Here is a 17,205-nt window from a genome sequence, read left to right on the forward strand (position 1 = left end):
TATGCTTAGAAATGTCTTCACATTCTTTCTTTTAAAAAAAGCTTTATTTTGAAATAGTTATAGATTCATAGGAAGTTACAAAAGTAGTACAAAGGAAAAAATAATAAAAACAATCATGGTTAGGATTCAGAAGAAAATTTTATTTTTTTTATTTATTTTTTTTAAGATTTTATTTATTTGCAAGAGAGAGAATGAGAGACAGAGAGCATGAGAGGGAGGAGGGTCAGAGGGAGAAGCAGATCCCCTGCTGAGCAGGGAGCCCGATGTGGGACTCGATCCCGGGACTCCAGGATCATGACCTGAGCCGAAGGCAGTTGCTTAACCACTGAGCCACCCAGGCGCCCTCAGAAGAAAATTTTAACACCCACCCCCAGCAGATAGCACAAAGTCCTGTGTACCCTTCCCCAAGTTTCCTCTAATGATTACCTGCTACATTACTATATCAAAAACAGTAAATTGTCATTGGTATAATGTATGTGTATAGGTCTATGCCATTTTATCCCATGTGTAGATTCATATAACTACCATGGCAGTAAGATACCGAACTATTTCATCACTCCAGACGTTTCTCTCATGCTACCTTTTAATTCACACTCATACATGACCCACCCCTAAGCCCTTGCAACCTCTATTTTTCATCTCTGTAATATTGTCATTCCAAGAATATTACACAAATGGAATTAAGCAGTTTGTGACCTTTTGAGATTGGCTTTTTTCACTTAGCCTAATACCCTTGAAATCCATCCAACTTTTCCTGTGTATCAATAGTTCGTTTCTTTCATTGCTGAGTAGTGCATGGTATAGATGGAATCAGTTTGTTTAACCATTCATCTATGAAAGGAAATCTTGGTTGTTTTCAGATTCTATTATAAATAAACTTGGTATGAATATTTGTATATAGGTTTTTGTGTGGATGTAAGTTTTCATTTTTCTGGGTAAATGCCTGGGTGTGCGATTTTGGGGTTATTTGTTTTTTAAGAAATTGCCAAACTGTTTTCAAGAGTGGCTGTACTGGGGCACCTCCAGCTCTTGGAGTTGGCTCAGGTAATGATCTCAGGGTCATGAGATTGAGCCCCACATTGGGCTCCACGCTCAGCATGGAGTCTTCTTGAGATTCTCTCTGCCCCCCCTCCATGCTCTCTCTCTAAAGTAAATAAATAAATCTTAAAAAAAGAGTAGCTGTACTGTTTTGCATTTCAACCAACAGTCTATGAGAGTTCCAATTTCTCTGCATTTTCCTAGCATTTGATATTGTCACTGTTTTTATATTTTAGCCCTATTCATAGGTATGTGGTGGTTTTAATTCATACTTTCCTAATGACTAATGATGTTGAACACCTTTGCGTGTGCTCCTCTTTGGTGAAATGTCTCTTCATAGCTGTTGTCCATTTTATAATTGGATTGTTTAACTTTTTACTATTGAGTTTGAGAGTTCTTTATATATTCATGATAAGAGTTCTTTAGTTCTTTGTCACATATCTGGTTTGCAAATATCTCCCAGTGTGTAGGCTATCTTTCCAGCTTGATGGTTTGTTTTATGGCCCCCGATATATAGTATATGTTGGTAAATATTCTGTGAACACTTTAAATATGTGTCTTCAGCTCTTTTTGAGTGGAGTGTTCTATAAATGTCAGTTAGATTCTGTTGAGTGATGGTATTGTTGAGTTCTTCTATATCTTTACTGAGTTTTTATCTAGTTGTTCTATGAGTTTTTGAGATGGAAGTGTTGAGGTCTCCAACAGTAGTTGTATTTCTATAAGTTGTTCCTTCAAATATTTCGCAGCTCTTTTGTTTGGTGCATACATATTTAGAATTACTATTTCTTCTTGGTGGATTGACCCTTTTATCATCATATAATGTTCTTCGCAGTTACTGGTAATTTTTTTTGGCTCTACAGTCTACTTTATCTGATATTAATATTGCCATTCCTGCTTTCATATTTAAAAATTTTTCATAACATAGAATTTACCATCTCAACCATTTTAAGTGTATAGTTCAGTGGCATTAAGTATATTTATGTTGTGTATCCATCACTACCATCCATCTCCAGAACTTTTCCTCTTACAAAATGTAAACCTGTACCTATTAAATAATAATTCCCTGTTCTCTTTTCCCTCTAGTTCCTGGCAGTCACCATTCTTTCTGTCCCTGAATTTGGCTATTCTAGATATCTCATATAAGTGAAATCAAACACTGTTTGTCCTTTTGTGACTGACATATATTGTGTATGAAAATGTCCACAAGGTTCACCTATGTTATAACATGTATCAGAATTTTTTTCCTTATTAAGGCTGAATAATACTCCTTTCTATGTATGTACCACATTTTGTTTATCCATTTTTTCATTGATGAACATGTTGGTTGTTTTTACCTTTGGCTATGTGAATAATGCTGCTGTGAATGTGGGTGTACAAATAACTGTTTGATTCCCTGCTTTCAGTTGTTTTGGATATAAGTGTAGAAGTCTCTAACTTCTTGAACATATGAAATATAGTTATGAGGTACAGGCAAGTTACCTGGAAACAAGTTGACCCTGCTGTTCATAGTACTCCTGTTTCTTTCTCAGTATGAATTTTTACTTTGTCTTTAATGAAAATTAATCTTTTAGAGTCCTATACAACCTGGATTGAGGTCATGGCCCGACAACGAAGCTGTCTGTTTGCTTTAGCCATCTGTCCATGAAGTATCACTCGTTTGGCTACTTTTATTTTGATTTTTCAGTTCTTGGACCATATCAGTAGTGTAAATTTGAACTCCATATCTACATGAGGTCAGAGCCTGTTAAAAAATTCTCCAGGCCATAAGAAAATTTATCTGGATGAATAAGTTTTTTGGCCTCATTTAGAAATTAGGCAGAAGAGAAACAAATTTCCTATACCATTAGATTTTTAAAAAAGATTTTGTTTATTTATTTGAGAGAAAGAGACAGCATGAGTGGGGCAGAGCAGAGAGAGAGGGAGAAACAGACTCCCCACTGAGCAGGGAGCCTGATGCAGGGCTTGATCCCAGGACCTTGGGATCATGACCTGAGCCCAGGTCAGATGCCCAACCGACTGAGCCACCCAGGTGCCCCATATACCATTAGATTTTTAAAAGAAAAAAATTCTAGGAAACTCACCATTCCCACTCAGTTCACTTCTCTATGTTTCTATGCCTCACTGAAATATTTCTGCTTTTTACTTTTCAGGGTCCTCAGGTTGTTGCTTTGTATATCTTGTTCAGAGTTTTTAGTTGTAATTAGTAGAAGATTTAGGAGCCATGCTCCATTTTGGCTGAAACTGGAACTTAGAGTAAAATTTTTAAATATCTGTTTTTGAAGGGAAATTAAAATTTGGTAGCTTTATGTTGTTCCATAACGTTATTTTTGAAAATTTATTGGTACAATGAAGTTGAAAAAGTCTTGGGTGCTTTGACAAGCCCCCAACAGCACAAGCAAAAAGGAAAATTAGATAAAATTGGGCTTCTATTAGGCATTTACCCAGAAAATGAAAAGTTTTGCTTCAAGTGAAATCATCAAGAAAGTGAAAATACAACCCATGGGATCCTCCCAATGAAATGGGAGAAAATGTTTGCAAATTACATATTTGATAAGTGTCTGGTATCCAGAATAAATAAAAAAAAACTCATACTACTCACTAGTAAGATAAACAACTAATTAAAAATGAACAAAGGAGGGGCTCCTGGGTGGCTCAGTCGTTAAGTGTCTGCCCTCAGCTCAGGTCATGATCCCAGGGTCCTGGGATTGAGCCCCGCATCGGGCTCCTTGCTCTGCAGGGAGCCTGCTTCTCCCTCTCCTTCCCGCTTGTACTCTCACTGTCTCTCCTCCCTCTCTCTCTCTCTCAAATAAATAAAATCTTTTAAAAAAATAAAAATGAACAAAGGACCTGAACAGACATTTCTTCAAAGAAAATATATATACCAATAGCCAATAAGCACATGGAAAGGTGCTCAACATCATTAATTATCAGAGAAATGAAAATCAAAAGCACAATGAAGAATCACTTCACACTCACTAGGATTACTATAATTTAAAAAAATGGACAAAAACAATTGTTGGTATGAATGTGGAAAAATTACAACCTATGTATACTCCTGGCAGGAATGTAAAATGGTACAGCCACTTTGGAAAACAGTTTGGCAGTTCTTCAAAAAATTAAACATAGAGTTACTATATGATCCAGCAATTCATTACTAGGTATATACTTAAAAGAACTAAAAACGTGCCTGCACAAAAACTTGTGCGTGAATGTTTCTAGCACCCTTATTTACAATAGCCAAATGATGGAAACAGCCCAGATGTCCATCAACTGATGAATGGGTAAGCAAATAATGGTATATCCATATACTAGAATATTATTCAGCTATAAAAATGAGAGTAGTACTGATACATGCTACATATTAATGAACCTTGAAAATATTATGCTAATTGAAGGAAATCAGCCACAAAAGAACACATATTATATCATTCTGTTTGTATGAAATGTCCAAAATAGGCAAATATATATAGACATGAAGTAGAATAGTGGATGCTAGGGCTTGGGGCATGGGGAAAAAGAGAATGACTATTGAAGGGTACAAGGTTTCTTTTTGAGGTGATGAAAATGTTCTAAAACTGACCGTTGTGATAGGTAAACAACTTTGTGTATATACTAAAAACCGTTGAGTTGTGTGCTTTAAATGAGTGAATTGAATGATATATAAATTATAACTGAGTGAAACTATTACCCTAAAAAAGGTCCTGCAACAAATTTTCTTTGCTAAAAGATATTTGAAGCCAGAACGTGGATAAGGTTCCTGAAGGAGAGAGTATAGAGAAAAAAAGCATTTAGCTTTAGAGGAGCTGAATTTTAGGAATGACTCACAGTAAAGGTCTAGGAGGATAAAAAGAACACATTAAAGAGGTAAAATACCCACCAGATTGGCAAAAATTTAAAAGTCTGATAATTCCAAGTGTTGACAAGGATGTGGAACACTGGGAATTCTCATCTTCAACTGATGTCACTGTAAAGTAGTATACCACTTTGGAATTGGAAGTCTGAGTTTTCCTATTTTGTTCTTTGTAAAGAGTGTTTTGGCCATTCTAGAACTCTTGCATTTTCATATGAATTTGGGGGTCATTTTGTCAACTTCTGCAAAGAAGCCCCTGGAAATTTGACAGGGATTGCATTGAATCTGTAGATAAACTCGGGGATTATTGTCATCTTAACAATATTAAGTCCTCAATTCAGGAACGTGGGATGTATTTTCATTTAGTTAGGTCTCTAATTTCTTTCAACAGTGTCCTGTGGTTTTCAGTATTCAAATCTTGTCCTTTTGTTAAATTTATTTCTATGTATTTTCTTCTTTTTGATGCTACTTAAAATGGAATTATTTTCAGGGCGCCTGGGTGGCTCAGTCATTAAGCGTCTGCCTTCAGCTCAGGTCATGATCCTAGGGTCCTGGGATCGAGCCCCGCATCGGGCTCCCTGCTCTGCAGGGAGCCTGCTTCTCCTTCTCCTACTCCCCCTGCTTGTGTTCCCTCTGTTGCTGTGTCTCTCTCTCTGTCAAATAAATAAAATCTTTTAAAAAAATGGAATTATTTTCTTAACTTCAATTTTGGATTGTTTATGGTTAGTATATAGAAATACCATTGATTTTTTTTTTTTTTATTTTTTTTTTAATTTTTTATTGTTATGTTAATCACCATATATTACATCATTAGTTTTTGGTGCAGTGTTCCATGATTCATTGTTTGTTCATAACACCCAGTGCTCCATGCAGAACGTGCCCTCCTCAATACCCATCACCAGGCTAACCCATCCCCCCACCCCCCTCCCCTCTAGAACCCTCAGTTTGTTTTTCAGAGTCCATCATCTCTCATGGTTCGTCTCCCCCTCTGACATACTCCCCTTTTCTTCCTCTCCTGTTATCTTCTTTTTCTTTTTTCTTAAAATATGTTGCATTATTTGTTTCAGAAGTACAGATCTGTGATTCAACAGTCTTGCACAATTCACAGCGCTCACCGTAGCACATACCCTCCCCAATGTCTATCACCCAGCCACCCCATCCCTCCCACCCCCACCACTCCAGTAACACTCAGTTTCTTTCCTGAGATTAAGAATTCCTCATATCAGTGAGGTCATGTGATACATGTCTTTCTCTGATTGACTTATTTCACTCAGCATAACACCCTCCAGTTCCATCCACGTCGTTGCAAATGGCAAGATCTCATTCCTTTTGATGGCTGCATAATATTCCATTGTGTATATATACCACATCTTCTTTATCCATTCATCTGTCGATGGGCATCTTGGCTCTTTCCACAGTTTGGCTATGGTGGACATTGCTGCTATAAACATTGGGGTACACGTACCCCTTCGGGTCCCTACATTTGTATCTTTGTTAGAAATACCATTGATTTTTAAAATACGGATGTTGGAATCTTTCTGAACTAATTTTCAACTTTAATAGGTTTTTATTAAATTTCTTAGGATTTTAATTTTTATTGTTGAAATATAGTTGACATACAGTGTTATTACTCCAGGTGTGCAACATAGTGATTCAACAGTTATATATATTATAAAATACTCGCCGTAGTAAGGGTAGTTACCATCTGTCACCATACAACATTGTTAAAATATTCCCTGCATTGTACTTTTCATCCCTATGACTTGTTTTCTAATTGGAAGTTTGTACCTCTTAATCCCGTTCACCTATTCTGCCCTTGCCCTCACTCTCCTCCCCTCTAGCAACCATCGGTTTGTTCTCTGTATTTATGAGTCTGTTTCTGTTTGTTGTGTTTTCTTTTGTTTTCGAGATTCCATATATAAGTGAAATTATATGGTATTTGTCTTTCTCTGACTTATTTCACAGCATAATACCCTCTAGATCCATTCATGTTGTTGCAAATAGCAAGATCTCATTCTCCCCCCCCCCCCCGGTTTTATATAAGTGCACTGTTTCTATTACAGCTTATTTTTAAAAATTTTAATTCCAGTATATTTAACATACAGTGTTATACTAGTTTCAGGTGTACAATATACTGATTCAGCAATTCCATACATTACTCAGTGCTCATCATGTTAAGTGTACTCTTAATCCTCTTCACCTATTTCATCCATCCCCCCACCCACCTCCCTTCCGGTAACCATCGGTTTGTTCTCTATAGTTAAGAATCTGTTTTTCGATTTATCTCTTTTTTTCATTGTCCATTGTTTTATTTCTTAAATTCCACAGATGAGGGAAATCATATGGTATTTGTCTTTTTCTGACTGACTTATTTTGCTTAGCATTATACTCTCTAGCTCCATTGATGTCATTGCAAATGGCAAGATTTCCTTCTTTTTATGGCTGAATAAAATTCCTGTGTGTGTGTGTACGCTACATCTTCATCATCCATTCATCAGTCGATGGACATTTGGTCTGTTTCAATACCTTGGGTATGATAAGTAATGATGCTATAAAAATAGGGGTGCATGTATCCCTTTGAGTTAGTGTTTTTGTATTCTTTTTTTAAATTTTTTATTGTTATGTTAATCACCATATATTACATCATTAGTTTTTGATGTAGTGTTCCATGATTCATTGTTTGTGCATAACACCCAGGGCTCCATGCAGAATGTGCCCTCTTTAATACCCATCACCAGGATAACCCATCCCCCCACCCTCTTCCCCTCTAGAACCCTCAGTTTGTTTTTCAGAGTCCATCATCTCTTATGGTTCATCTCCCCCTCTGACTTACTCCCCTTCATTCTTCCCCTCCTGCTATCTTCTTTTTCTTTTTTCTTAACATATGTTGCATTATTTGTTTCAGAAGTACAGATCTGTGATTCAACAGTCTTGCACAATTCACAGCGCTCACCATAGCACATACCCTACCCAGTGTCTATCACCCAGCCACCCCATCCCTCCCACCCCCCACCACTCCAGCAACACTCAGTTTGTTTCCTGAGATTAAGAATTCCTCATATCAGTGAGGTCATATGATACATGTCTTTCTCTGATTGTGTTTTTGTATTCTTTGTGTAAGTACCCAGTAGTGTGATTGCTGGATCATAGGGTAGTTCTATTTTTAACTTTTTGAAGAAGCTCCATACTGTTTTCCAGAGTGGCTGCAACCAGTTTTCATTCCCACCAACAGTGTAGAAGGGTTCCTTTTCTCTACATCTTCACCAATACCTGTTGTTTCTTGTGTTGTTGATTTTAGCCATTCTGACGGGAATGAGGTGATATCTCATGGTGGTTTTGATTTATGTTTCCTTGATGATGAGTGATGTTGAGCATCTTTTCATGTGTCTGTTGCCCATCTGTATGTCTTTTTGGAGAAATGTCTGTCCCATGGCTTCTGCCCATTTTTTAATTGGATTATTTAGTTTTAGGGTTTTGAGTTGTATAAATTCTTTATATATATTAGATACTAACCCTTTATAGGATATGTCATTTGCAAATAGTCTCTGTGATTCCTTAGATTACCTTTTAGTTTTGTTGATTTTTTCCTTGACTGTGCAGAAGTTTTTTATTTTGAAGTAATCCCATTAGTTTATTTTTGCTTTTGTTTCCCTTGCTTCAGGGAACCTATCTAGAAAAAGTTCTATGGCTGATGTCAGAGAGGTTACTGCCTGTGCTCTCTTCTAGGATTTTTATGGTTTCCTATCTCACATTTAGGTCTTTTATCCATTTTGAATTTATTTTTGTGTGTGGTGTAAGAAAGTGGTCCAGTTTCATTCTTTTGCATGTTCCTATCCAATTTTCCCAACACCATTTGTTGAGGAGACTCTTTTTCCCATTGGATATTCTTTTCTGCTTTGTTGAAGATCAATTGACCATATAATTGTGGGTTCATTTCTTGGTTTTCTGTTCCATTGACTTATGTGTCTGTTTTTGTGCCAATACCATACTGTTTTGATCACTACAGCTTTATAATATAACTTGAAGTCCTGACTTGTGAGGCCTCCAGCTTTCCTTTTCTTTTTCAAGATTGCTTTGGCTGTTGGTGGGGGGGGGGTCTTTTGTGGTTTCATATATATTTAGGATTATTTGTTCTAGTTCTGTGTAAAATACTATTGGTATTTTTATAGGGAATAGGATTTTCTATATACAAGATCATGTTATCTGCAAATAGAGATAATTTTACTTCTTCCTTCCAGTCTGGTGCCTTTTATCTCGTTTTCTCCCCTAACTGCCTGGCAAGCATGTCCATTACAATTTTGAATAGAAGTGGCCAGAGCAGACTTCTTTTTCTTGTTCCTGATCATAGGGAGAAATCTTTCAGTATTTACCATTCAGTATGGTGTTAGCTGTGAGTTTTTCATAGATGCCCTTTGTCAGATTGAGTAAGTACCCTTCCACTCCTAGTTTTTTGAGCATTGATACAGCTACTTTGAAGAGTTTTATTTATTTATTTACTTGAGAGAAACAGAGAGCATGAGTGAGTGAGTGGGGGCCGAGGGGTAGAACAAAGGGAGAGGAACAAGCAGTCTCGTGCTCAGCACAGAGTGTGACACAGGGCTCGATCTCTCGACCCTGAGATCATGACCTGAGCTGAAATCAAGAGTTGGACACTCAACTGACTGAGCCCCCCAGGCATCCCATGATACAGCTACTTTGGATACCAGCTTGAGATTACTTGATAAAGTTGAACTTAACCATATCCAACCACCCAACAACTTCACTCCTAGGTATATACTTTAGAAAAAAAGTTGTTGCATTTTTATACTAGGAGATTGTACAGAAGCTGATGCAAGGATTGTTCAAAATAGCAATTGGGTTGAAAATAACTTTGATGTCTAAAGTAGAACGGGTAGATAAATTTTGATATATTCATGCAATGGAATACTGTACAATAGTTGTTCTCAAACTTTAGCATGCATAAGTATTAACTAGATTTCCTATTAAAACACGGTGTTCTTATTTATTACCTTACTAAATAAGTACTAAAATTTATGTTGAAATGGAAACTTCTCATAATACAAATCAATAGTAGTGATTTTATCCATTTTCCAAAAATAATACACACACATACATAGTTTATTGGGCCCTACCCATATTTTCTGATTCAGTAGATTTGGGGTGAGACCTGCATTTCTAATAAGTTTTCCGGTAATGCTGATCAAGGAATACCCTTTGAAGACCTTGGTATATAGTAATGAAGACAAATAAATTCCATGTATCAATGTAAATGAATCTGAAAATCATGACGTTGAACGAAAGAAGCACATCCAAGAAGAATTTATATTTCTGTTTAAGTGAAGTCAAATGCAGGCAAAACTAAACAATATATTGAGTATCTATAAAGAAGAGAAAGGGAATTACTGCACAATTTCAAGATGGTATTTACCTTTTTGGGGAAGATAGGAGGTTGCAAATGGATAAGAGTATACAAGAGGCCTGTGGTGGTTGTATTCTGTTTCTTCATCTGTGTGATTAGTGCATGGGTGTTTGTTTTATCTTTATTCTGTAGACTCTGCATATGTATTTTATATAATCGTGTGTGTATGTGATAAACTTTGCACTAAGAAAATGGCAAAGTTATCTTTAAAGCTTGCAGGAGAACTGGACAATAAATAGAAGGCAGGCCAAATGTAGAAAGAGCTTCACGAGAGACGGCATATTACAGTGGAAAGATTATGGCCCTTAGAGTCAGAAAGATCTGAATTCAAAGTTCAGTTCTACCACTTATCAACTATGTCATTGTGTGTAAGTTACTCCATCTGAGCCTCAGGTTTCTCATCTGCAAAACAGGATTTATAGATAACTTGCCTTGAAAATTTGTTGTACCTGGATCCTTTTTTTCCAGTAACTGTTTGGCAAAAAGAAAAAAAAAAGTAAGTAGAAATCTAAGGAATAAGAGTGAGAAAAAACAGAAAAGTTACAGAAAAGACAAGGATATTAATTATAGGGAGAAAACTGATGGATTTAACAGGTAGTTATGATTTCTGAAAGTGTAGTTTCAGGAGACAAGGATATACCCTACAGTGCAAATGTTCATAGAAGTGAATCCATGATTATACAATGAGAGCAAAGTGTTGTCCATTCTCTGGAGTTGTTTGGTAATGATATCAAAGGGAAAACCAGAATGTCAACTTGTGTGAGTATAGTAGACTGAAGGAAAACAGATCCCGCCAAGCTCTGGAAGACCTGTACGTCTCTGAAAGTAAAAGAGGATTGAATCCAGGACCTATTCCAACATGTCTGTCAGGAAATGTGGCAATGCAGTAAATTAAAATTTGCAACCTCGGTTTATTATTTGTACTGATGGCGTCTATATTTGCAAACCCTTTTAATACCAGTGCATCCTTTCCCTAACTTTCCATTCTTAAGGCATCTCACATATGAATTGCTATAATTATTTGCCAAGGTTGGAGCTAATGAGTACAATGTTCGTGTAGAGGCTAAATGCCTTTGTAGAGAGAAAGGTTCTCTTCTGTGGGCCTAGACTGCCCTTTTAATCTGAGCCAGCTGTTTAAATACGTATCCTGTCAGGCAAAAGCAGAACCAGGCAAGAGACCACAGATAGTGTAGAACCAGCTAACAAGGATTTGGAAAGACCATTCAGAGTACATTGTTATTAATAGTAAATATGACCGGCATATCCTATAGGGAAGACAGTACGTTTTCATTTCATTCAGCCATGTTTCCAAAGGACCTTTGTTGTTACTAAAATCTCAAAAGAAAGCAAATATAATTGACATGTGGAGTTTTGCTTATCAAGTCCAGAATATGGCCTTACATTTGCACAGTTTAAGTATTGACCTTGCCATTAAGTGCTTGCCACTCAATCAAATGTTTAAATGTGTTTTTCCTTGTATCATTTCATTTAAGTTAAATAAAATATCAGAAAATATCCTCAGGGATAAACCGGATTTTATGATCTGATCTTTTATAATTTTGATTTTCTTTGATCATGAGTCATTCTGCTGTGGTTGAATAAAACAGGCAATTACTTGAAAATTGTCTTTTACATTCTACAGTTTTAATGTCATTGTGATTTCTCTGTTTAAAATAGGAACATTTAAATCCAGCTGGGCTTTTCTTAAAGATGAAAGTCCTCTTGAAGAATGAAATAGCTAATGAAGAACTCCTTGAAGGTATCATCTCTGTGTGTGAAGAACACACAATTTTGAAATATCATTACCAGTTTGTTTAATATAGGATCTTTTATAGTATGCTAACAGTAAGGGCAATTTGATGGTGACTGAGAAGGAAATTGATCACATAGGAAAAGGAGAAGCCTGTCAGCTAGGAAGAAAAAGAGAAAGAAGAGGGAATAGTTGCAAATTTAATGGGTAGTAAAAAAAAAAAAAGAGCTGAATAAAAACTATTTGGTTTTTTTTTTCAGTTTAGCAAAAATTGCAGCTGCCCTTCTGAAGTTGTCTAACACCATGAAAAAAGATTCACTTTGGGTAGAAAAAGCCTTTGTACTGCTGTGCTTTTTATAATTACTTGTATAAACATTGCTGTTTGTTTTTCAAAATTCTTTTTTTTAAAGATTTATTTATTATTTTAGAAGGTAGGGGAAAGGCAAAGGGAAAGGGAGAGAGAGTCTTAGGCAGACTCCGTGCTGAGTGTGGAGCTTGACATGGGGCTTGATGTCATGACCCTGAGATCACGACCTGAGCTGAAACCAAGAGTGGATGCTTAATGGACTGCACCACTCAGGTGCCCCTTTTTCAGAATTCTTAAGGGTCTAGAGTGTACGCCTCACGGGGTAAACATCCTGATACACATCTTTGAGTCATTTGGCAAGTCACTTAATTTCTCCCTTGCCTCAGTTTCTTCATCTTTAAAAGAGATATAATAATGTCTACCTCATTGTGCTATTTTGAGAATCCTTGAGAAAATGTATATAAAGCATTTAGCAGCATGCCTGGTGCAGAGTTAGTGTGCAAAACCTGTTACCTATTATTGTAGCTATTATTATTACTGTTACTACTGCAAAAAGTCTCTCTATGCACACTGGCCCCTTAACAGTATTTCAGTTATATTTAGCTGTAAAAATAATTTAAATTCTTTTAATATGTATATGCTTTATTTTTTTCTATATAAAAATATAGTTGTATTATAGAGCTGTATTATTTTTACTATATAAAATTATATGCTAGTATAATAACTATCCCATAGATAATAACAATTTTTAATAAATAGGATAATCAAATTTGGTAGTAGCTCTAAATTCAGTTCTAATTTAGTACCTCTGAAACTTTCTGTGACCTCTAGAGTTTTAGCTAATCACTAGGAGACCTTGGAAGCTGAAGTGTCTAGAGGATTCTGTATCTCTAGGTAACAGTATCATCTCGGTATACACAGGTTGAAAAATGTTAGGAACCAGGAAGACAACTCTACTTTTTTTCCACTAGGAGAATAAACAAACCAACTAACCAATTAGAGGAATAGGCTTACTCAAACCAGTACAGTATAGGAAGAGCAAAGGGATTATGGAGTCACCTACTTTAAAGTTGATTAATCTTAGATTAGAATTGCCCATTATAATATTTATCAAAATGCAGATAAAAAGCAGAGTTTAAAATGAAACTGTTCTTTATGCCCATATTGTTTTTATTTTAATCTAGTCTCTTGATATTCAGAGTAATGAAGTCACAATGTTAGATTACAAATTAGGAGACTTCCCTGAATCCAAGTTTTCTATACCTTAAAATATTAAATTATCTTTTACTTTGTTGTATTGAGAGAATGTATGAAACTTGTGTTTTTGTAGTCCATTCATTTCTTTGCTAGTGGAAGTACTTTACTCTTAGAATGGTCAATCTAACTGCTGGTATTAGATTTCAGTGGTATTTTTTGTAGTAGAAAAAGTGGAAAAATATACAAGTTTTTTTTTTTTATTATGAAAGGGTAGCACATACCTATTAAGGAAACTTTTGGAAAATATTAAAAATATCCATAGTCCCACCATTCACTGGAATGTAAGTTCCTTGACAATAGGGATTTTTGTGTGTGTTGTCCACTACTGGGTTCTTAGCACCAAGCACAGTTTCTGGCACAGAGAATACACTCATTAGATGTTTGGTAAATAAGTAGTCTGAACACAATCACTCCTAGCAGTTTGATTATTTATTTTCAGAGCTTTTTCTGTTTTGGTTAAATTTGTTTGTTGTATAGAATTTTGACCATATAGAACACGCAGGCTTTATTTTCTGATTTTTCACTTACTGATCTTATAAACATTTTTCATACTAGAACGTATTCATTTTTTCTATCTTATTTCATACTCAACACTTTAAATGGTTTTTGTAATAGTTTATCACCTACCTATAGTGAACACTCAACAATGTAGTTCCTTTTTATTGTTATTATAATCTACACTGATTTTAATATCTTTGCTTATAAACATTTTCCCTTATTTCAGATGACTTTGCAGAAGTACACTTTTTGCAGTAGAGGGAATACGTAATAATAATAGTCGCTGTCATTTGCTGAATGCTTACTCTCTTTGCTATGTAATTTACATTCGTTATCTCATGTAACCCTCTCAACAAACCTAAGAGATTGGTGATACATTCCCATTTTACAGATGACAAAACTAAGGCACAGAAAAACTAAGTAAGTTGCCTATAGCCATGTAGGTGGCAAGTGGTTTCAAATATAAGTCTGTCTGACTTCAGGTCCCAAGCTTTTAACCACTGTGTTCTTAGCATACAGTATTGCCAAATTGCTTTTCAAAAAAGATTGTACCAAGTTACTTTGCCATCCATAGAAGAGTACCTGTTTCACTGTACTCTGGCATTGGATGTTACCATTTTATAAAAAGATTTTGATAAATTATTAGGCAAGGCGTGGTATATGGCAGATGTTTAGAAAGTAGATTTTGAACAGAGGAAAATTACTGAAAATAGCTAAGCTTCCTCAGGAATGAAACTGATATGATTATTTCACTTTTTTTTCTTTTTTAGCTGCCATGGAAATAATGCGTTTTGACGTGTCTCTAGACTTTTGTCTGAACGTTGCTAAACTGCTGATGGATCATGAAAGGTACAGTAGAATTGATTGTCTTTTCTTTAAAGACTAACATTTTTTAAGGTTTCCATTAATATATATTGAATATATCCATTTATATCCATCCGTATTCACAGAGCACCACATTTGCCATTGTGCTGATCAAATTAGAAGATGGGACTGGTTGCTTAATGATTTAAACAGTCAAAAGTCAAGTTAATTTTAAAATTAACAGTAAAATTTTGAAAAAGAAATAAAAGGAGAAAAGAATAAGGTAGTCGGGGCTGTGAAAAATAGGAGTTAGGCCTAGGTTAACATACAGGGCAGTGTCAGGTGGAACAGGAAGGCATGAGCAAGTGCAGTTCTACAAGTAATGCACCTCTCTGGCTCTATCTTTATGGGACCGTTAATGTCGAAAGGGATCTAAAGTATTTACAGACCTCTTAATGGTTCCCAGACTTCAGTGTGCATCAGAATTCCTGGGCAATAAGCACTTGAAAAGATGCTTAGCATCATTAGCCATCAGAGAAATGCCAATCAAAACCACAACAAGAAACCACTTCACCCACTAGAATGGCTATAATCAAAAAGACATAATAACAGATGTTGGCAAGGATATAGAGAAATTGTAACCCTCATACACTGATGGTGGGATGGTAAAATTGTGCAGCTGCTTTTAAAACAGTCTCTTAGTTCCTCAGTAAGTTAAATGGAGAGTTACCATATGACCCAACAAATCCATTCCTGAGTTAAATAGAAAATGTATGTCCATAAAACACTTAACATGTGAATGTTCATAACAACGTTATTCTTAATACTCAAATGTGGAAACAATTAAAAATGTCTATCAACTGATGAATAGGTAAACAAAATGTGGTATACCCATAGCATGGAATATTATTTGGCAATAAAGAGTGATGTACGGAACTGTTGAATTACTATATTGTACACCTGAGATTAATATAACACTGTTAACTAACTAGAATTCAAACCTTTAAAAATTTAAGAAAAAGAAACAGAGTACTGATATATGTTACAACATGGATGAACCTTAAAAACATTATGCTAAGTGAAAGAAGCCAGTCACAAAGATCATATATTATATCATTCCATTTATATAATATTTCCAGAATAGGTACATTTATAGAGACAGGAGGTAGATTAGTGGTTGCCTAGGGCTGTGAGACTTGGGGAAAATGGGGAGAGACTGCTAATGGGTATGGCATTTCTTTTTGATGTGATAAAAGTGTTTTAAAATTGGGTGATGGTTGTACAACTCTGTGAATATACTAAAAACCATTGAATTGTGTACTTTAAATGGATGCTTGTGTGGTATGGGAATTATACCTCAATAAAACTGTTACACAAAATGATCAGTAGGGAACTTTTTAAAAATATAGAGATCAGGCCCTGCCTTAATCCAACAAGTCCACACGTCTATTCTTTATTAGTTCCTCTAAGTGGTTCTGAGAATCACTATTTTAGGTTAGTAAACATTTTCTGTAAAGGGCCAGGTGGTAAGTATTTTAGCCTTCGTAAACCATAAATTCTCTGTGACACTTCCTTTACTCTGCTCTTACAGGGAAAGTCACAGAAAATCTGTAAATAAATGGAAGCAACTGTGTTCTAATAAAGCTTTATTTACAAAAACAGGTGGCTGGTTGGATTTGGCCTGCAAGCTATAGCTTACCAACCATTGTTGCAGACCAGTCTCCTACCTGACATGACTTCTTGGATGAGAAATGATTATTATGTTTCTACAAAGCTGGAACACACAATTTTTTCTTATATACAACTGATAATATTTTCCAGTAATTTCTAAGGCTGCTAGTTCTGCCATGCGGTAACATCAAAATCTTTTACTTGACAGTTCTTCCCCACTTCATTCTAACATTGTTCCTTAATATTGGTCAGTCACTTCTAGTTTGTAAGTATAGTAACTGGAAATGAACATAATACTACAGATGTGGTCTAACCAACAATACCTACTTTTTAATGTTCTAAATGTTCTAAACCTGCACTATGCAGTATTGTAGCAAGCCACATATAGCTATTTAAATTTAAATTAACTAAAATTAAACAAAATAAAAAAATTTAGTACCTCAGTCACACTAGATACATCAGGTTTCATTAACCATGTGTGGTGAGTGGCTATAGCTTACTGAACAGCGCAGGTAGAGAACAATTCCAACATCATAGGAAGTTCAGCTGGGCAGCACTGTTCTAGAGCCTATGTTTCTTTTAATGAAGCCAATGTTAAGATTAGCTCTTTT

The 17,205-nt window shown here is 35.6% G+C and overlaps 1 protein-coding gene across 3 annotated transcripts in view; it reads left to right on the forward strand.

Moving 5' to 3' along the window:
• Positions 1-17,205, forward strand: part of TEX11 (testis expressed 11) — a 295,012-nt gene that overhangs the window by 108,122 nt on the left and 169,685 nt on the right. For all 3 annotated transcript variants that reach the window (XM_027608457.1, XM_027608459.1, XM_027608458.1), the window contains exons 12-13: positions 11,985-12,066; positions 14,890-14,968. In XM_027608457.1, the coding sequence (XP_027464258.1) occupies positions 11,985-12,066; positions 14,890-14,968 (161 nt within the window). The remainder of the gene's footprint in view (positions 1-11,984; positions 12,067-14,889; positions 14,969-17,205) is intronic.

Source organism: Zalophus californianus, chromosome X, assembly GCF_009762305.2.
Source record: "Zalophus californianus isolate mZalCal1 chromosome X, mZalCal1.pri.v2, whole genome shotgun sequence".
NCBI lineage: Eukaryota > Metazoa > Chordata > Mammalia > Carnivora > Otariidae > Zalophus > Zalophus californianus.